General features: G+C 53.6%; 1 protein-coding gene across 1 annotated transcript in view; it reads left to right on the top strand.

Annotated features, from left to right (window-relative positions):
* Positions 1-21,092, top strand: part of LTBP2 (latent transforming growth factor beta binding protein 2) — a 127,785-nt gene that overhangs the window by 88,814 nt on the left and 17,879 nt on the right. The window contains exons 10-23 of the mRNA XM_074955944.1: positions 2,488-2,610; positions 3,555-3,719; positions 4,837-5,031; positions 6,337-6,356; positions 7,948-7,987; positions 8,675-8,764; positions 10,374-10,499; positions 10,963-11,091; positions 11,965-12,084; positions 12,783-12,902; positions 13,182-13,304; positions 13,590-13,715; positions 14,353-14,478; positions 20,794-20,916. Of these exons, the coding sequence (XP_074812045.1) occupies positions 2,488-2,610; positions 3,555-3,719; positions 4,837-5,031; positions 6,337-6,356; positions 7,948-7,987; positions 8,675-8,764; positions 10,374-10,499; positions 10,963-11,091; positions 11,965-12,084; positions 12,783-12,902; positions 13,182-13,304; positions 13,590-13,715; positions 14,353-14,478; positions 20,794-20,916 (1,626 nt within the window). The remainder of the gene's footprint in view (positions 1-2,487; positions 2,611-3,554; positions 3,720-4,836; positions 5,032-6,336; positions 6,357-7,947; positions 7,988-8,674; positions 8,765-10,373; positions 10,500-10,962; positions 11,092-11,964; positions 12,085-12,782; positions 12,903-13,181; positions 13,305-13,589; positions 13,716-14,352; positions 14,479-20,793; positions 20,917-21,092) is intronic.

Genomic DNA, 21,092 nt, shown 5'->3' with positions numbered 1-21,092 from the left:
CCATGGCTTGGACTTGGGAGCTGCTAGCTCTCACGTGTGTATCCCCAGAATCAGCAGCACCAGTGACAAGCTGGAGACATGCCTTCCACTCATCCGACTGATGCAGGGCTGTCAGTGCAAGGGCAGTTCCCCCAGCCCTCACTGTGCACCGGCACTCTTTGATTCCTGATGATGCATCCTTTGCAGACAGTGCCCCAGTCTGGCCACACAGGGGATTTGATTGAAAGGAGGAGACTTGCTCATAAGTCAAGTCCCGCCAAGCTTCGATCTGGCAGCTTTAAAAATTACTTCGCCCGGATAGCCCTGTGAGATCAACATCTGGTGTCCACGGGGATCCCAGAGTAGAGCAATCATTTGAGCCATCTATGCAGCTGCACCTAACAGGCTATGCACAGCGGATGTGGGATTGCAGTCATCAAAAAGGTTCCTGTGAAGCAGTTTGCAATGCAAGTGTCCTACGGGACACTGGACTAGCTGAGACTAGTGTGCTGATGCTGTATGGCAAAGGTGGGGTATGGGACTTGAGGGACTTAGAGGCCTGATCCAATAGAGCAAGTAAGATGCCTGACTAACAGTACCAGTCACCTGATCTGATAGAGCAGGAAGAGGGGCCAGTAACTTTCCCAGTCATTCCTTTCCATTAGCGAAAATCCCCAAAATAAGCTGAAGAGCAATTGAATCTGAAGGCAGCTGCAGGGAGGAACAAAGGGGACATAGCCAGGGCAGGAGGCAGGAAGCAGACTGCAGGTGAACCTGGCTAGGAGACAGGCAAGGCAGGACTCTGGGACAGAGGGGAGGAGGTTTTTGAAAAGTCTGGAATCTCCTGGCACATTATTGTACCCACCTGGGGCTCAGCTAGCAAAGGCAGGCTCCCAAATTCCTCCCTAACCCATGGCATGCTGTACAGCTTCCACATCTGGATGGCACATGGTGACTGGACCCAGCTGGATGAATCTGGAGCATCAGCAGCAGGGAAGGAGAGAGGCGAGGCAAACGAGACGTTCTGGGTTGGCTGTTTGCTCTTGACATCCCTTTTGCAGGTTAACAGGGCCCATGGGACAAAGTGTACTTACCCCTGCCTTGGTGTGGGAGGGGGACTAGATGGCCTGCTGAGGTCCCAGCCAGCCAGGTCAGGCCCCTAGAGAGAGCATCAGCTTGAGAGAGCAGCACTTTGTGGAGTCAGGTGACCTTGCGATACAGGACACTGCCACTGTCCCTACCAACAGACTAGCTGGGCATCAGTGTCATCAATGGCAGGTATGAACCCCTCAGGCCTGGAGCTGACTGTCCCAAGCTGTGACTGAAGAAAGAGCCAGGCCAGAGTCGAGATTGTTTCATACTGTTTTGGAAATGGAACAATTGGAAATCTCAGAGGGCACCGTCCATACAGTCAGTGCCTTGAGGGGCCCCGCAAAACCCTGGCCTCGCTCTGATGTGGGGTCCCCGCCCCTAAAAGCCTAGTGCTTGTTGATGGGAAAGTATGTGAGAGGGCCTGACAGGACTGTGCTGGCCCTGGGGTGGAATCCTGTGCCAGGGGACTGAGGGGACATTCTTAGCTGACAGTATCCAGGAGGGGACAGAGTGTCTCAGGAATTTCTGGAGGGGGCCGGGTAGCACAACAGTGCCCTGCCCTCACCCCTTCTGTCTGAGGTTCCTGAAGGCTGAGCACATTCGACCCTATGCCCCTTTCAGCCTTCACTCTGATGCAGCACTCCCCCAGGGAACGGCGGGGGGTGGGTGGCTGACCCAGACGTTACCTCCATTATCAGAGGGACAGAAATGTTAGGTGAGAACATGGGAAGCTAAATGCTAGCGGCAAAATTCTCCTACCCTGTCTAGCTACAGAGAGAGACTCCCCAGCTCTCCCATGCTGCTAGGTCTCCTGGCTTTTGCTAAGTCATATTTTCTACCAGTGTGGGAGACAGCAGGTCTCCAGCCAGGGCACTCTAGGCAGACACTGATCTCAGTGACTCTGCAACGCACCCCTAGCAGCCCCTCACATGAGACCTTCCCCAGCTCTGTATGTGGGGAAACCCTATGGGAATTTACTCTGGTGACTCCTGCTGTCACCTCTCGACTGGTTCAGTGCTGGAGAGACCAGCTGTGTTGCAGGAAGGTAAAGACTTCTGCAGTTTGCTGGTTGCATGGGGGTCAGTATCAGCCCGTGGGGTGGGGGGCTGGGAAGGGTCTCAGAGAGAAAGTGCTGTTTGTGCGGCTGTTGGACACATGGTTTGATTTGTCAATTTGCTGTTCAGTGGGCTGTTCCCTGTCCTTCTCTTCGCTTACACCAACCAGGTTATGGGAAGGGAGCACCAGCGATTTGGCTACATAGTAATAGGGGACGTTACAAGTCCCTGCCCTGTTGAATTGCAGCCCCTTCGCTTGCCTGCTGCAGTTCCCCCTGCCATGTGCTGCTGTTGCTGACTTCAGTTAATGGGCAGACCCAGGGCATTGTGGCTGATTCTGTTCTCTGCTTTCACCCTGCAGATATCAACGAGTGCCTGATGCTTGGCCTGTGTAAAGATGCCGAATGTGTGAACACCCGCGGCAGCTTCCTCTGCACCTGCAAACCCGGGACCATGCTGGACCCATCCCGCAGTCGCTGTGTCTGTAAGTGCTCTGGAGACCAAGCCCTGCACGGCTGCTTGGAAGCAGCTGCCCAAGGTACCCAGTGACGTCCCCCAAAGCTTCCCTGGAACTGTGAGCAGGAACCAGCAGATCATGAGCCAGATGGAAACAAGATATCACGTGTCAGTGTGTCCCAATGCCCTGAGAGAGTGTATGTGTGGGCAATGTGAGACCCTGTGTGCGTGCATTCATGCCCTTGCATGATGTGTGTACATGGACGTGTACCCATGTACCCCATGTGTCCCAGCACCTTCCTCTTACAGGGCCACTGGACTCAGCTCCCATGGGATTCTCATTCACTTCCCTCCCTTGTTCACATCGGGTTGTTGAGTGTGTAACTGAGTTGACATGACGGTAGTGCTACGGCAGAGAATGCAGGAGATAGGAAGCCTGCACCCAGCTCCTGCAGAGGCTGCCGTGAAAGCAGTGACCTCTCCCCAGGGGTGCAGTTCTGAGGAAGGGGCTTGAGAGCACCTGCACTGGAGTATCTGGAATCGAAACAGAAGCCCATCTCTTCCATGCCACTTCTGTTGGATCTACCCACTCCACTGAAGTCCTAGGGCAGAATGCCCAAGCAGGTTTAGGCTGGGGAGAGATATACTATGGAAACCGCAGCTTCCGGGAGAGGGGCCTGCAGCTCTTCACCAAAGTCCTCATCAGCCAGGGGCAAAGGCCACGTGGTGTGAGTGGGGGGTGCTAACTTGTAGGGGCAGCATGGAGACCGTTGGGGCAGAAGCGGACCAGTGGGGTGATGGCGGCTGTATGGCAGCGGAGGAGGGATGTGATAAGGCCCTGGGGCTGGGGACAGAGAGGCAGAGCTGGGAAGGACCTTGAAGGCGATGACAGGCAGCACTTTTCTTTGACACTCTGTGCCCGGCAGAGGTGACAGCTTGGCCTCCAACACTAACCCTGGGCTTGTGTTTCAGCGGATAAGGCTGTGTCCATGGAGCAGGGGCTGTGCTATCGCTCAGCAGCGGGAGGCGACTGTGCCCTACCACTCGCCCAGAGCATCACCAAACAGATCTGCTGCTGCAGCCGTGTTGGCAAAGGATGGGGGAGGAATTGTGAGAAGTGTCCTGTGCTTGGGTCAGGTGAGAGCTGTGCTCGCTGCCCAGCTGTGCCCAGAGTTCTAAGCCTGGAGCCTGGTCTTCACCTTACAACTTCTCCCGACTCCTCGGCCCAGAACCATCGCAGGCTCCTTCCCACGCACTAATGTGTTGGGATGTGGGTGTGAACAGTCTATGGGGGACTCAGTGCAAGGGGCACAGGCCAGCACAGAGACTGTGGTCTGCATGGCTACTTGCTAGAAGGCAGAGTGCACTAGCTGAGAGTGGCCTGCCGCTCTGGAGGCTGGAGTGAAGCAGAGCAGATTCCAAACCTGGGGGATCTGCAGCACAAGTGAGTGCATCTGAGCTTGGAGGTGGGGAAGTTCCTCACCAGGCAGCCATCATGCAGCACTGCCCCAGAGGGAGACCACAGCCTTTCCCATGCCTGACAGTCCCTTTCATCTCACTCTGCCTCCCGTAAGGTTAAAGTTTCCTCCTCTCCTAAAGTGTCAGCCTTCAAGTGCCCCAACACACCAAGCAAGGATGGGTTTGGCTTTTACCGGTGTGTTAAGTACTAGAGAGACAAGCACAGAACCCCACAGGGCTGGGAATTCCTACACATCCCCCTGGACTGGGTGGAAGGCATCTTTGGACATGTGCATCAAAGGGCCAAAGTACTAGAAGGTCCCCAGGGCTTGCAGCATTGTAGTCATTTATCTGGTCCCTTATCCAGCCTTGGCAGGCTGTGCAGCCCCCTCTGCCCATTATACGGCTCTCTCCTGTTGATGAAGTGATAGCTGTCTTCAGATGTGGGAGAGTGTTTCCTTGGTGCTCCCCCAGGGAGCTTTGAGCCAACGGAGAGATTCAGTCTCCAGTAGCTGTGAATGCTAACCGGTATCAGTTACAGACATACCCAGCACTGGGAGCAGATTCTCTCTGCTGGAAACATCCACCCTTCACACCATGCTCTAATGTACGGTGGCTGATGGATGGAGGGTGTACACACACACAAACACACACCTGGCCATTCTCATCTGTGTAGCAGAAGATAGCATCTTCAGTTCCTCCACTGGATCTTGCCAGAAGGACAGCCTCGTGTGCTCGCAACTGGTTTCTGCCCCTTTCCCCCACATGTCAGCCTTGCCCTGTGTCTCCCTTGCAGAAGCCTTTAAGGAAATTTGCCCAGCAGGACATGGCTACACCTACTCCAGCTCAGATATCCGTCTGTCCATGAGAAAGGCGGAGGCAGAAGAGCTGCCATTCAGCTCAGAAGAGCAGGGGGAGAGCAGCGACCGGACGCCCAACTGGGCAGCAAAAAGGCCGCAGCTGCAGGAAGCCCTGAGTGGTGGAGTCACAGGTATGCTCCTCCGTGCTGGAACCTCAGCAGCAGAAGGTAGATTGGGATGTGATGCAACATTAGTAGCGGCTATGCACACAGGTGCCCTGGATGAATTCCCTCTTTCATCCTCAGGCTGTCCCTATCCCAGGGACTGTGGTTCCAGCTGAAGTGGATTTGGGTCAGCTCCAAAGCTATGCAAGGCTCTCTTGCCCCTGTATCCCAATGGCATAGGGTATGACCTTTTCAGAGCTCCCTGGCCCTCCTTGGCAACCTTTGAGTTCCAGCCTCAGATCCTCACGTGCTAACAGGTGCTGCTACTGCCAGATGGCCATGCTGCCTCCACACTTGGAAGCTGCAGTCTGATTCAGATGTGCCCTGCTGAGCGGGGCTGTGGGTCCAGCTGAGTTTAGGGCTCAGTGTGAATTCTGGCACAAGTATCCCTGGGCGGTTATCCCAATGCACTCAGGCTGGGAATCTAAATCCAGAGAGGGGAGTGACAGTTGTCACTGGAACCAGGGTCTATTAGAATGTGAGTTCCCTGCGGACGCTGGGGGAGGAGCCAGGACTGGGGCAACTCAATGTGCTAGGTTTGGAAGGACAAGTTCCCATCTTGTGCTGGGAGAAACGGGGGGCTCCTAGCCAGCATCAGGGAAACAAGTGAAGTTAGTGCAGCCTGGGCTCTCTGAGGTATGTGGGGTGCTGACACTTCTGCTTTAGCCAGCAGATCGAGGGACGTGATCGTTCCCCTTTATTCGACATTGGTGAGGCCTCATCTGGAGTACTGTGTCCAGTTTTGGGCCCCACACTACAAGAAGGATGTGGAAAAATTGGAGAGAGTCCAGTGAAGGGCAACAAAAATGATTAGGGGTCTGGAACACATGACTTATGAGGAGAGGCTGAGGGAACTGGGATTGTTTAGTCTGCAGAAGAGAAGACTGAGGGGGGATTTGATAGCTGCTTTCAACTACCTGACAGGTGATTCCAAAGAGGATGGTTCTAGACTATTCTCAGTGGTAGAAGATGACAGGACAAGGAGTAATGGTTTCAAGTTGCAGTGGGGGAGGTTTAGGTTGGATATTAGGAAAAACTTTTTCACTAGGAGGGGTGAAACACTGGAATGCGTTACCTAGGGAGGTGGTAGAATCTCCTTCCTTAGAAGTTTTTAAGGTCAGGCTTGACAAAGCCCTGGCTGGGATGATTTAATTGGGGATTGGTCCTGCTTTGAGCAGGGGGTTGGACTAGATGACCTCCTGAGGTCCCTTCCAACCCTGATGTTCTATGATTCTTGTTCTGAAATTCACCATGTGCTGTTTAATTTTCCAGGTCACTCTCCAGATAGTGAGGTGAGTCAAGCCCATGCTGCTGGCAGATGATGGGGTGGGGATATGTTTGTGTTGTACTTCAGTAGTGGTAAAGGGATCGTTTAAAAAAGTAACCAGAGGGAAACACTGAATGTGTTGGAGTTGGAGTAATGAGGGGAAGTGGTGCTGGAGGAGGTTAGAAAACACCAGACAGCCAGGCATTTTCACTTACTGCAGATCAGCTGCAACGTTCAAGCCGCAGCTGATGCTCTGGGCTTGGGAGCAGCTGACACCCCATTGTTGAGGGTTGGGGGAGAATGGTGTCTCCCCCCTACTCCCGCAATAGGATTTGGGGGTTTGCCTCCTTGAGCCCTAAACCTTTAGGAATAAAGCTTAAAAGTAAGCTGTGAAGGGAAAAAATGGGGCTTGTGACTTTGTTGTGTTGGCTTCTGTGGGATGGTTTGGTTTGGTTGTTTCAGTTTGACAGCAGACGTTCACATCCAGTCTGTCTCCCCAGTGTGCTCCTATGGCCTGCATTGCCATAGTATCTGAGCACCTCACAATCTTTAATGTATTCAGCCTCACAACACTGCGGGGGGATAGGGAACAGCTGTTAGCCCCATTTTACTGATTCCCCACCAATGGAGAGATGAAGTGACTAGGCCAAGGTCATGCAGGGGCTCTGGGGTAGTGCTGGGACTTGAACTCAGGTTTCCCCAGTCCTGAGCTAGCCCCCAAACCCCTGGTCATCCTTCCTTTCTAGCTGGGAAGAGTCTCTGATAACTGGAGAATTAGTGAAATGATGACAGTCCGAAAGAGTGAAAGTTGAGCTATTGAGGGGGAAGGAGTTTAGCCAAACTCTAGGAAACTGCTTTGGTTTGTGTTTAATGCCTGGTTAATGCCAATGACTAATTAACCTCCTGAATAAGGGAGTCTTTTGCCAAAGAGTCGGTACTCTTGCCCTTTGAGTTGAGGATTCAGAGCTCACAACAGGCATCCCCAGGATTTCCCAGAGGTTCTCCAGCAAAACCAGGAGAAACCACACTGACACTTTGGAGATTGTCCTTGGGAAAATCTCTGCCAAAGGATTGCCTGCCCAGTTCAGGTTCTGGAGCGCCTCACAAGATTAGCCAGGGTCCCATCTGGGGCACTAGGCAAAGCAGATACTTGACTCTGAGGTTTGTAGCTATGCAGTCGGCCTGTGAAGGAGACTTGGAGGGAACTGAATGCAGAAATCTTAAAAAAAAGGATTACTTGTGGCACCTTAGAGACTAACAGATTTATTTGAGCATAAGCTACAGCTCACGAAAGCTTATGCTCAAATAAATTTGTTCGTCTCTAAGGTGCCACAAGTACTCCTTTTCTTTTTGCGAATACAGACTAACGCGGCTGCTACTCTGAAAGAAATCTAAAAGGCTCCTGGCTAGGCATAATGCTTTGTATAGGGTCCAGCACACGGAGGCTCAGCCGTTCCACACACTAGCAGCTTCACCTGCCATTACAGTACCCTTAGTGTGAACCAGCAGCCAGGATGGGGCAGGAGGAAGCTTACCTCTCTCTTGCCCCTTGGCTAAATACATCCCTGGGCAGTCTAGGGAGAGCCAAACTTTGTGTTTGTGTTTCTCACCCACAGGGCACTGCTGATGCCACCCAAGAACCTGCCACACACCCAGGTGCGTAAGTGCTCAATTGGCTTGTGAATAAGCTACAAATAGAGAAGAGAAAGGAGGACCGGGGTTGGCCCAGCTGGCAGCTTCAGGCTGTGCTGATAACCTTAGGGCCAGGGAAAGGCAGCTTTATTTCATAGGCACCTCCTAATCTCCTTCTGTGTCGCTCCAAATGGGCTGTGCTGCACAGAACCGGGAGGCGCTGCAGGAACGGGGCAGCCCCATGAGATGCAGGGCAGGAAGGGCCACACTCCATTTCATGTATTGGAAGAGCTGTTCCTCCAGCCCAGGGGTGGGTCTCTGTTATTGTCTGCCCACATTCATGGTCTCTGCATGCTAGGCTCTGTAATGGGCACCACAAGGTGGGGGTGGGGTCAGGTTGCAGGGGTCTGCACCCCCAACATGCAGCAGCAAGGTTGCTGGCTGTGAAATTTCTCAGCCGTAACACGAATGAGGCTGGATCAGATGATAACTGGTCTCAAGATGTCATGTGGTAGAACATATGCAGCAACCTAGAGGCTGGGCTCAGAATTGGGTCTTGGCACCCACACCTGCTGCTCTGTAGCTGATCCCTCCGTATTGTGAGGTGCTGGGACGTAGAGGTTGGGGGCTCATGAACAGGGCTTAGGCTGACACTTGCTCCTGTGTCTGACTGTGATCCCAGGCTGGTGCTCACATCTCTCTCATCTGCAGGGGATGTAGTGGAGGAGACATTCTCTCGTCCTCCTGCCCAGCCAGGCCCAGAGGCTGCAGGGGAGGGCACTGCTGCAGCACAGATCACAGGTTCGTCAGCAGCTCTAAATAGGATTTACCTGCCTCACTTGGTAGGCCCTAAAGAGAAATGTGATCCAGTCAGAATATAGGGCCATCCCCCCACAAGGATCCCTGGTATGCCAAACCCTGGTAGATCCCACCAGGCCTGGGTGTGTGCTGAGGGATCCAGGCAGATCCCAGTGGGTAGAAGAGCAGATGCTTTGGCTTTCAGTGCCCTTCACTGTGTAATTTGTATCACACACGACCTTGTCTGGATCCCATGGAAGGGAAGCTTAGGATTCATGCCATGAATGAACACAGCCCTTCATTGCTGCCCAGCCAAGCGCAGAGACTTGTCACCCAAGAGACCCCTCACTTTGATTCATGTGTTTAGCATAGGTCAGTGTTATTTCCCTGACATACAGCTCCTCCTGGTGCGCACTGCGTCTGCTGTGCCTGCCCAGGGCTATGGGGACGGAGGTGGTCCGCAGAATACGTGAGGCTAGCTGGATCTCTGCACTGTGAACAGCAGGGTCTCTGAGCAGAGGGGAAAGGGAAGGGCTCCCCGGGGAAGAGAAATCACAGAGGAGGTGGCAGTGACTCCCAAGGAAAGGGACTGGCAGGGTCTCACTGGTGGCTTTGGCCCAAGCCCTGCTGCAGTCAGAGTTGAGTCATCTGGAAGCTGTGGTGGAGTGGGAAGTGTGTGGCCTCCCAGGGGAGGCTTGTTTACTGCATGAATAATAGCAGTTCTGTTATTCTAGGGTTGTCTAAGTGTCTGGGAGTGCTGCCCCTGCTTGGGGCCAAAAGCACCCTCAGAAGAAACCCTGGCACAGGCACCTTGCTGTGGAATGCGCCTCCCACAATAGCCTTTTGTTTGTGTGTGTTTGTGTGTTGGTTTGGTGATGGGATTGTTTCACTGTTGGGGCGTGTGTGGGTCTCTGCTGGCCTCTCCTTGCCCTTCCTGCATTCACTGCTGCTAAGCTGCTTCCTCTGGCTGCCCTGGGATTAGTGAGACCAGGCTGGAGGCAGCAGGAAGGGAAGCAGCATGTGAATGGCCCACACTGAGCGGGCACTAAAGCCACAGGGACTGTGCCTGCCCTGCCTCCCTGCTCCCAGTGGCCAGTTACAGGGCTGCACTGGCTCCTGGGGAGGCGCTTGCCTTCCCAGGCCAGATAGAGCTGGCTTGCTGTTTTCTTCCGAGCTCTCCATGGGCTTTCCCCGCTTTCCAGCGCAGGGGTGGGCCAAGGTGTCCCAGCCTCCTGCTCTTGCTCAGCCCAGCTAGGAACAAGTAGAGACGATAGGCAGTGCCTAGCTGCAGGGCTCTGGAGCCCTGGGAAGCCATGTCCACCCTGCTAGGTGCACTGACCCAGGCCAACCCACAGGTGCTGGCCATTAGCGCACCCTCTCCATTCTTGGGCACTGGGGGTCCATTGCTGTCGTGGTGGCTGGAGGCTGCTGAGGCCCAGCTCTGGCAGCTGTCTGAGGTGCAGGGGCCTTGGAGCTGTCTCCCATTCTGTCTGTGATGTGGGGGTGATGCTAGTAACTGGGCGGGGGGCTGTGGAATAGGGAAAGCCCTGTACTATGTGCTGGGGGACTGGGGAGCAGGGGCCTGTGACTTCACACTGTCTGTCTCCCTCAGAAATCGATAGATGCTCCTCTGTACCCGATCCGTGTGGCCCAGGCACTTGTGTGAACCTGCCCGGCAGATACAGCTGCATGTGTGGCCCTGGCTATCGGCTACATCCTGGCCTCCCCCGATGCATTGGTATGTCCCTAGCTCTGCTGTTTCTAAAGGGGACAGTGGGGAGACTTCCACGTCAGGAAACGGGGCATGTGGAGAGAGGCTGGCTCCTGAGCACAAAGCCTGGCTGAGCTAGGCCCCTTGCAGGGCACCAGCCCCGCTGCCTTCCTGAGCAGAACAACCCTGTGGCTTGGGATCATTCTCTCTGTCCTGCTTCCCCAGTTTTAGTAGCCAGGGGACTTTTGTAGGGCAGAACCCTCCCCCTCCCGCCATGTGTGGGGCTGCGATGCTGCCCTCCAGTGGTGGATGGCAGATAAACGGGGGGGCCCTCCCATGTCATCTAGCAGGCTCCCTGGGGAGGGAAATGCTGAGTGGGGGAGATGGGTCCCCTCAGGCCCTTGCTTATCCCATCTCCAGCAGTGTCTGTAGGAAATGGGAGGGCTAATGGTATTTCCCGAGTGACTCTGTTCCTCTGCTCCGGACCCAGATGATGATGAGTGTGTGAGAGATCCCTGCGCTGGGAAGGGTCACTGCATCAACAGCGTGGGCTCCTACTCCTGCCTCTGCCACCCGGGGTACACCCTGCTCGCCTCCCAGGACGCACAGACCTGTCAGGGTAAGTGACACTCCAGCTGGCACACGCCTACAGCCCCGGGGGGCACCTTGCCCGCAAGGTTCCTGTGACCTCCGTCGGCTACATGTTTCCTTGGTAATGGAGGTTCCAGGCTCCTCCTTTATATGGGCTTCCCCCCACCCCCCCGCCACTACTGCCCAAGCCTTCCCTAGAAGGACCCCTCATGGTGGGGGCAGGGGAGATTGCATTCTCCTTGCTCGTTCCCCCAGCCTCTCGCTGAGGCGGGGCAGTGCACTGTGCAGACTGGGGAAGACTCTGCAGAAAAGAGTCAGTCAGCAAAGGCTTTTCCTCCAGAAAACCCCTCAGCTTGGGGCCTGTCTGACCCAGAGGCCAGTGGCGTGGAGCCCAACTAGCCCTGCATCCCCTGCCCTGTGTCCCAAGCACCCTCTCCGAGCATCTGGAGAGGGCAGGAGGCAGCTTGGCAGAACGTCACCCACTGGTAGCTGGCAAGCAGCCTTGCTCCTTGCTCCGCTGCTTGTCTGGGCTCATTAGCTGGGCCCTCTGCCAAGCAAACAGGAAGCCCTGGCCCTGGCCCAAACTGCCTGCAGCCTGCTTTGGCATGTGGGGGTGACCAGCAGCAGCAAGGAGGGGCTGTGGCATGGCAGAGTGGAGGTGTGAGTGACACAGACCCGTGGGGACTCTGGCCCTGAGTACAGCGTGGCACTGCCTTTCCTCCTTATTGGCATGAGGGCAGAGGTTGGCTCTCAGGAGGGATTTGAATGAGGGAGGGGAGTGGCCATTCAGAGTGGGTTTGGGACAAAGGGACAGGGAGGGCCCTGCACACAGGCAGAGCTACCTCTGATGCCCTTAGCTGAGCCCAGTTCCCTGACGGGACCTATCCTTGGGTGCTAACAGATCTGAATGAGTGTGAGCAGCCCAGCATGTGCCTGGGGGGGCAGTGCACCAACACACCTGGATCATATCACTGTGAATGTGCCAGGGGCTACATCATGGGCCGCGGAGGACAGTGCGAAGGTGAGTTTGCTAACCTCCCCTGCATGAGCATCTCCAGCCATTTTGTGCAAACCTCAGCTCTCCACACCCCCCTCCCTCCAGATCTGCACTGAGGTACCTGCGCCTTCTCACTTTGTCACTTCAGTCCCCTGACACAGGTCTGCCCCTGCTTGCCTGGGGGAATCCCCACCCCGCTGCGGGAGAGGGGAGCTCTCTCCCCAAGTTCATTCCCCTTCAGGCTCTGACTCACCCCTCAGGCCCAGTGGGACCCATCCTGAGCCCCGTCTTCTGGACTGGAAATGGAATGCGTTTTGTTCTTGGGCTGGTGCTTATCTTTGGAGGTTTGGCATCTGTCATTGCTTGCCCCTGTTTGAGCCCTGGGCTGGCAAGTGCATTGAAGGTATGACATCTACAGCCAGCTGCATGTACACAGCATGTCACAGTGATTGAAAATCAAAATGGGCATCCTACCAGGTGGGAGAACAGGCCACAGAGACAATGAATGACAAATGGGACTCATGAGAACGTCCTTCTGAGCCCCAAACTCAATGCACCATCAAGCCCATCCGCTTAGAGTCACAGTCACTCTTACTTTGGCCAGAGCTGGCTGAGAAGGTGAGATGCAGGTGACTGTGGTCCCAGCTACGAGGACGTTCTGGATGGGACTCGGTCTGTCTCTCTCTTTTCCTGGAGTCTGAAAGCAAGGGGTCTCTTTGCAGATGTTGATGAGTGTGCTGATCCCAACACCTGCCCCAGAGGGAGATGTGTCAATGCGCTGGGCTCCTATGAGTGTCTCAGCTGTGCAGCCGGTTACCAGCCGATGAATGGAAGATGTGTTGGTAAGGAGATGAGAGCTGTTCCCCGCAAGACCCCTCCCCACCTTGTGGAAACTCCCTCTTGCATGGCAGCAATTCTAGCCCTAGCCAACCCCTCCTGGGACTGTAATGGGCCACACAAGCCTTGTGGGCAGGCACTGGCTATGGGAAATGGCAGGCAGGAGAGGCTAGTGTGTGTACGGTGAGTACCATGCCCTGCAGGATTGGGTTGTGGGGAGATCCCTGGGGATTTTAGAGCACCCCTGTTCCTGGCTTGATGGGCCCCTTTGCTGTGTCTTGCAGATGACGACGAGTGCTTCGCCGTGGGAACCTGTGCTCATGGACTGTGCATCAACATGGCCGGCTCCTTCAGGTGTTCCTGCTACCATGGCTATGAGGTGACAGCCGATGAGAAGAGCTGCCAAGGTATCATATCCTCTACCAGATGCTTTTGGACCCAGTCCAACTCCTAGTGAAGTCTGAGGCATTGTTTCCATTGAACCTGGGGCATTCCTGAGTGCATGGCCTGGCTGCCTATACCTCCCTGCCCCAACTAGGGTAGCTAGGTCCTGAGATCCTGTGGGGCTAGCCCCTCTCCCTCCTTATCTATTACTGATCTATTCCCCGCAACACACCTGGCTCTGAGAGGAAGCCCCCGCTCCGTGGGCTCCTCCCTGTCCAGCTCTCACTCTGGTTTGTGGGTTTATTTAGATATCGATGAGTGTGCGACCCACAGCACCTGCCCCATGGGACTCTGTATCAATACCGAGGGCTCCTTCTCCTGTGCAGCCTGTGGTGCTGGATACACCGTGTCCAGAGATGGCAGCATGTGTGAAGGTATCTCCTGTGGATGGTGAGATGTACGGGTGCCAGGGAGACTGGATTCCGTGGGAGGACGTGCTTGCAGTTAGGATCAGGCCATTGGTGGTGTCCGGGGCTGGCTTTCCAGCTGTGGCTGCAGAATCTCGCAATGTGCACTTGGGTCACTGGGCATCCCTCAGCCCAGCTGAGGCAAAGCTGCCAGCTTGTGGCACAGTATTTGCAGGCTGCAGTTGTAATCAGTGCCCCTAAGGCTGAGTCTCTGGCCCTGGGTCTGCATCACTGGTGACCTGAGCTGAGCCACTCTTCCTGCAGCAGCTCCAGCTGAGCTCCCTGCACTCAGGAGAGCTTCTGGGGAAAAGCCCCCTGAACCCCAGCGAGACCCACTTGGAGAGCAAAGGGCCTGCCTAGGAAATCTGCTTCAGCAGTTTAGCTTTTGCAGTGCAATAGAGAGCAAGAGCAGGTTTTGAGGGGAGGTCATTGGGGGTGACAGGTGTTCAGAGAGGGACCACTGCAGCTTTGGAAAGGGGTCTGTGAGTCACAGAGCTAATCCCCCTGCTGGCTTTGAGTACCTGGCGGGCAGGGGAGTGGGGGAGCAGAGTAGGCACGCCCTGTCCTTTATCCCATCTGGAGTTCCAGTCTGTGCTCTCCCCAGATATCGATGAGTGCAGCTCACCCACTGCCTGCCCCTTGGGAATCTGCACCAACATGGACGGCTCCTTTGCCTGCCGAGCCTGCGATGCTGGCTACATGCTCTCCTCCAACAGACTCACCTGTGAAGGTAAATCACCCGGACTGCTCTCTGCCTCTGCTGGGAGCTGTGGCTGCAAGTCAGGCAGTAATAAGTGTGTCTGTAGTGTCAGACTTGGAAGCTAGGGGTCTTGCTCCCATTGGGTCACACCCCCAGTCGGATCACACCCCTGCTCAGGTCAGCTTAGCCCTGCACATTGGCAGCACATAGTGTTTGGAGGGGCAGTGGGTATCTGAAGGGAAATGATCAGATCTGGGAAGGGGTACAGGTACAGAACTCATTAATGAGATTCTCAGATGATACTAATTTAGGGGGAGCTGCAAGCCCCAGCGAGGACAGCGTAATACAAAGAGGCCTTGAGAGAGCAGAACCACAGGCAGGGAATAGCAGAATGGGATTCTGTTCAGAACAGCATGGTTAATATGTCTGGAGAAAACAACCCCGAGCCTAGGTAGTCAGTGGGAGGGGGAAGGCTTGGAATCCGGAGTGTCTGAGAAAGGCATGGGGCAGTAAATTAGGAATTTCTGATGCAATGTGGAAGCAAACAGGGCCCATTTGGGCTTCAGGCAGAGCTATTGTGTCTCTGAACAGGGGGAATAGCCAGGTCCTACTTTGTGTAGCGCTGGTGCATTTTGTTGTGGGCACCTTTTTATCAGAAAGATATTGGCAAATCAGAGGGAGTTCAGAGAAGACCAACCAAGGTGATCAGAGGGCTGAGCTATAGATAAGGCTACGATTATGTCGCAGAGGTCGTGGAAGTCACGGAATCCGTGACTTCCAGAGACCTCCGTGACATTGGGGCACCATAGCAGCCCAGCCACCGCCAGCAGCAGGGGGCCTTCCTGCAGCAGCCAGCTCAGCTCTCTGCCCCCGTGGGTGGCAGAGGATCCCCAGCAGGTGGCAGGGGATCCCCCCCAGCTCCGTGCCCCCACAGGCGATGGGGATTCCCCCGCAGCTCCCCAGCCGCCGCCGGTGGAGGGACCCTGGCAGCTCCCCAGCTGCCGGCGGTGGTGAAGGATCCCTCCCAGTTCCCAGGCCCCGCGGGTGGTGGGCCCCACTCTCAGCTCCCAGCCCTGCAGGGCACTGGGGGATCCCGCACAGCTCCCAGCCACTGGGCAAGGAACGGGGGCCACAGCTCCCAGCCACTGCAGTGGGACAGGGTGCTGGACCCTCCTCCCTCCCCATTTTGTCAGGGATACTTTTAGTAAAAGTCAGGGACAGGTCACGGTTTCCGTGAATTTTTGTTTTTTCCCCATGACCTGTCCATGACTTTTACTAAAAACATCCATGACAAAATGGTAGCCTTAGCTGTAGAGAAGTGTGAAATGAGTTAAACCTGTTAAGTTTGGCTAAGCCTCAACTCTGGGGGTAGGGGGACTTGGGCGGAGTTTATAAATGTCTGCCGGGTATAAGCTCCAAGGCAGAGAGGAATTATCTAGGCCCATGGTGTAAGGGTTCAAAACAAAACAAAACAAAACAAAAATAGGCAGGGGGTTAACAAAGACACGGGCAAGCCAATGAAAGAGAGAAAGCTGGCAAAAGGGTGATGAAGTAATAAAGGCCCCAGTTCAACAAAGCAGTGAAGCACAGACTTAACTTCAAGCATGCAAGTGGTGGTATTGAAGTCACCAGCACCGCTCTCTGTGTTAGGGTACATCCACACTGCAAGCGCTACAGCAGCACGGGTGGGTTTCTGTTGCTGTAGGAGCTGGGCAGTAGCACTACGCCCTGAGCAGCATTGCTAGGTGGTCTACTTAAGCTTTAGGTGCAGGCCTGCCCTGAGAGCGCTTTGCTAAATAGGGATAGGTAAGCATGTGGATAAGTGTTTGCAGTGTCATGGGCAATAATAATAACAAAAGTAATAAGGGGGTTAGACTCGATGACCCTTGCAGTCCCTTCTAACCCTGTGGTTCTATGAACCAGGAGGACTGGGATGAAGTTGGGGAAGAGAAAGCAAATGCTGGGCCTCAGCAGAAACTCCCAGACAGTGAGATCTGTCAGACTGCAGCAGACCTTGTGGAAGAGAACTCCAGCCTTCCCTAGTAACTGCTAAACCTGTGGTTGTTAATTGTTTTGTTCTAGGCCCTGTTGTAACTTGTGTGGTTTTTTTTTTCAAGTGTAGCTCTAAGGCTGTGCTCTGTCGTGGGTACCTGAAATTGTGGTGTAGAACATGAGTTTATGTTGCTAAGTTACCCAGGAGTGGCAGAGCCACATGTAAGGTGTGCAGAGACTCCTGCCAACCGGTCCTCTATACCCAGCTACACCAGCATAGGTTCTGGATCAGCCACATATTCAGCAGGAAAACTGCCTTAGGAGTGTGACTGAGAGAGTTTAAGGTTATTTGTTTCTCCCCTTTCTCCTATTCACCCAGCTGTACAGGCCTCGGAGGAAAAGAAAAAATAGAACTAATATTGTTTAGACCACCCCCTGAAAATGACCTAAAATGAAATTTCTGTATCTCCTAATGCTGAAATCCTGCAGCCTGCTATGGTCATAACTGTGTGCTGCATTCCATTGGGGATACCCTCCCCCAGCACCTTTCTGCTAGTATCAGGGTCACCTTTAGGATCGGAGATATTGGACCTTAAATCTGTCTCTGCCCCAGTGCCTGTCATGGGTCTTCAGCAGGGATATTTTTGGAGAGAAATCCCACATATGAGGGCAAAGAAGGAAACGTTTTTGTGGCAGGTTTTGTTTGTTATGTGAAGCAGTTCGGATGGCTGGAATGGTGGAGAAGGGCCCTTCGGAGATGGATCAGTGGGCAGAGTGCAAATGTAGTCCAAGGTGCTTGATAAAGACCCCCTGGTGATGAGCATGGCATGAAAAGCTAGTGAGGGAGAACTGTAGCTTCTCTCATGGCTTGGCAGTAGAGTACTTGGGAACCACCAGCACACAGATGGTAAATAAACCAACTAACAGGCTGTTTGTTTGCGGTAAAACTCATGGGCAGAGGCACACTGCATCTGGTGATTCCTTCTAGAGCGGGAGAAGGCGTCTTGGCCACTTTTCTTCTTCCTCTAGGTTTACAGCTGGGCCTGAGGCACACACAGGAAAATGAGGTAAAGTTTCCATGCTCCTGATGGGATGGAAGGATTGCACATTTTGTTCCATTTGCGGGCTAGTCATGTGACTCCCTCCTTAGATGGGTCTTTCCCGGCATGTCACTTCGCCATGCTCACCGCTAGAGCAATTGCGGGAGAGAGCACTGAGGGAACATTATGAAGTGTTTGGTGACTGACCCCAGGAGAAACTGTTCCAGTCTTCCCTTGCTGGATTGGTGTCCATGGCTCTAGATTTTGGGTTTTGTGTATAAAAAACAATAAGGGTTTTGTGATGGCTTACAACAAATGAACTAGGGCATGGATCATCTGCTAGGGAACTGGTGGAAGCTAGGGATGTTTTAGAACTGAGTGTGGTAGGAGTAATCTTGCCCCAAGGCATAAATGAATGGTGCCCTGTTGTGTACACCGTGTGCTTGGCATTTAGCAGAGGCAAGGTCCCTGCTCTGCCCTGAGGAGCTTTCAGGCTCAATGTTTCCATCTCTAACTTCTGTGATGGGAACAGGCAGAGCAAGGGAGATGGGGAATGTTGTTAGTGCCCTCTGCAGCCCGCAGGCTGGTACTGACGGGGAATCAGTCCTCTTAGACTCATGTGCTTTCTCGCAGTCAAAAGAGCTGCACTCGAAGGCACCGGGCCCTGCCTGGCAGGCTGGGGGGACTGAAAATGTAGCAGAAATGTTGTTTCCTTCTGAGGGCCTGGAGCATCACACCTTCCCTGGATGGACCCGTGGAAGGGTGGGAGTAAGGAGCTTTCACTGCCCTGTGGGAGGGTGGAAAGCTGCCTCCTGCCCTTGCCCCCAGCATGCATTAGCTGAACTGAATTGTGTTCCAAAAGAGGCAGGTGAATGGGACAGTCCAGGGTGACAGAGCCAGGTGAGGCCGAGGCTATGTCTGGCTTTCTACAGTGGACTTGGTCATACTGGGATATGGAAGCCCATTTCCCTTAGTGTTACCTGCACACTCTAGGGCACCCCACCTTTACTATTCCGTGGGCTCATGGCGTAACCCAGTTAATTTAGGCACTCCCACCCTTTCCCAGGTTCTAGGGCTCTGGGTGAAAGGCATCTACCCTTATCTAGCTCCTATGGCTCAGGGCGTAATTTTCTGCGCGTTTGCAGCGCCATTTACCAGTGAAAGAGCCTTACACAGTAATATTCTTAACCTCTGTTTATTAACAGTTACCAAAACAGAATACACATGCTAAGCATACAATGCTTCCAATAAGGCAGACAAACTTTTCCTGGTGGCCAGTCAGGATCAGGTCGTCTGGGGCTCCTCCAGCTTCTGCACAGTGTGATTACAGGGTGTTGAGGTCTGGCAGCTCTGATCTTGGGCTGTGTCCTGGAGTTAGGTTCCAAAGAACTTCCTTTTAGACCCCAGTTTATATACTTAAACTTGAGTCCTGCTTAGCTGTACCTTAACCCAATGGTTCTCAATCTTTCCAGACTACTGTACCCCTTTCAGGAGTCTGATTTGTCTTGCGTACCCCAAGTGTCACCTCACTGAAAAACTACTTGTTTACAAAATCAGACATAAAAATACAAAGATGTCTCAGCACACTTACTGAAAAATAGCTTACTTTCTCGTTTTGGCCATATAATTATAAAATAAATCAGTTGGAATATAAATATTGTACTTACATTTCAGTGTGATACTTGAGCCTGTTTTTCACTTGTGAGCCTTGTCTGAAGCCCGAGCCCCACCACCCAGGGCTGAAGCATGTAACTTAGCGTTGTGTGGCCCCCTGTGGCATGTGCCCTGCTTTCCACCCCCTAATGCTGGCCCTGCACTTGCAACCCCCCTAAACCCGTCCCATTATCCCCCTGGGGGCTACAACCCCCAGATTGAGAAACACTGATTTAGATGAGTTGAGTACTCCCTGAAAGACCTCTGAGTACGCCCAGGGGTACATGTACCCCTGGTTGAGAACAATTGTCTTAAACAATCATTTTAAACTAAAGAACTACAAAATAATTCTTTGACCAATCCTAACGTATTGTGAAACAATTATTTAGCCAATCATACCCCACCACCTTAGTTGATTTAAATCTTGCAAAATTAGTTATCGACCAGACAGAAACAATCAAAGAACCAGACAGAAACCATGCAGATAAACAATAGAGAAGTAGGGACCATAAAGGCAAAACAATAAAGTATAGCTTTCACAATCACAACTGTTGAAAAGTGATTCCTTGCCAGACAGAATGCTATCAAACAAAGTTTTCTTTAAACATCTTAAGATCCGTTTCTTTATCTGGTGATCTGGTGGTGGTCGGTACTATTAGGACAGGATTGCCTTCTTAACAGCCCGATATTTCATTGGTTTAATATAATTTAGATGGAATGTGAGGATGTGACTTTCTGCTTTTTAGCTCATGGCTGCTGCTGTCTTAATGTGGCTGCAGAAAAAGGCCTCAAACCTCATATTAGGGTCATCCCATCCCTCCTCCTTACACCCCCATCCCCGTATCATCACTCCCTCCTTAGACTTACATCCTGCAGGTAATAGCTGGTTGTTGGCCTGTCCCCCAGCCACATCTTAGCCCAAAGGAACAGATTTAATTCCTTCAACCTTTCATTATTAGTGAAACTCTTAAAGCACTTATGACGGCTGGGGGAGGGCCCGGACAGATTAAGGGATGACTGGGGGGGATGAAGGTGGGGAGTTTCCACAGCTGGGAGAGAATGAGGGGCGCCTGTCAGGGAAGGGTTAGGCAGCCAGGAGAGTGGGGTCTGATGGGATGTTTGGGGGTGTTGGGGCACTTCACTGACATACACTCTTGTGCCGTTAGCTTGACCCTTGTCATGGCTCTTCTCTGGTTTCGCTTCAGTTTGTGGCCCAGTTCTGAACTAACTTGGGGACGGGCCCAGGAAACTGGGGCCTGGGTTTGGTTTAGCAAAACCTCCTTGGTTGGTCCTGGTTTGCCAAGGCAGGATTAGCTCAGATCTGGGATCCCTGGGTAAAAAGGCACCAGAGTCTGAGGGAGCGTTGGAAAAGGTGCTGCTGTAGCTCCTCTAATCGCAGCATTCAAGAGCTGTATAGAGCCTCTCCGCTCAGCACCCCTTGACGGGATCCCTCTTTGTAGGCAGCCCCAGGATCGCACTGTGGGCTGACAGCCAGGGGCTCTGCGCTCAGCGGGCAGGAAGGTCTCTGAACACTGACCTGCCTGCGGTTGTCAGAGGCCTGAACGGCTGCTGCCCTCGGCCTCTGTTTGTTTGTAGCAGTTGCTCATTGCACACCCGTACTGGCCCTGACTCTTAATTCTGTGCCTCTCTGCCTGGGCAGATATTGATGAGTGTGAAGACCCCACCGTTAGCTGCCTCGGGGGAGAGTGCCTGAACACACCGGGCTCCTACAGCTGTCACTGCCGCCCTGGATTTGAGCTGCTCAACGGCACTGTGTGTGAAGGTACAAGCACCTCCAGGGCCTGTCCATTCCGTTCCCCTTTGGACTCCACCAGGGAGTCTGGGGCATCTGCTGGGAATTCCCATTTCTACCCATGCAGGGGGCACTATAATGCAGCCTGGGACGATCAGCCTGTGGAGTGCTGCCCCAGAGCATTAACCAAACATGAGGTCACCACT

Source organism: Natator depressus, chromosome 6 (assembly GCF_965152275.1).
Source record: "Natator depressus isolate rNatDep1 chromosome 6, rNatDep2.hap1, whole genome shotgun sequence".
Taxonomy (NCBI): Eukaryota; Metazoa; Chordata; order Testudines; family Cheloniidae; genus Natator; species Natator depressus.
Note: the sequence above shows the minus strand (reverse complement) of the source record. Positions and strands in the feature narration are given on the sequence as shown.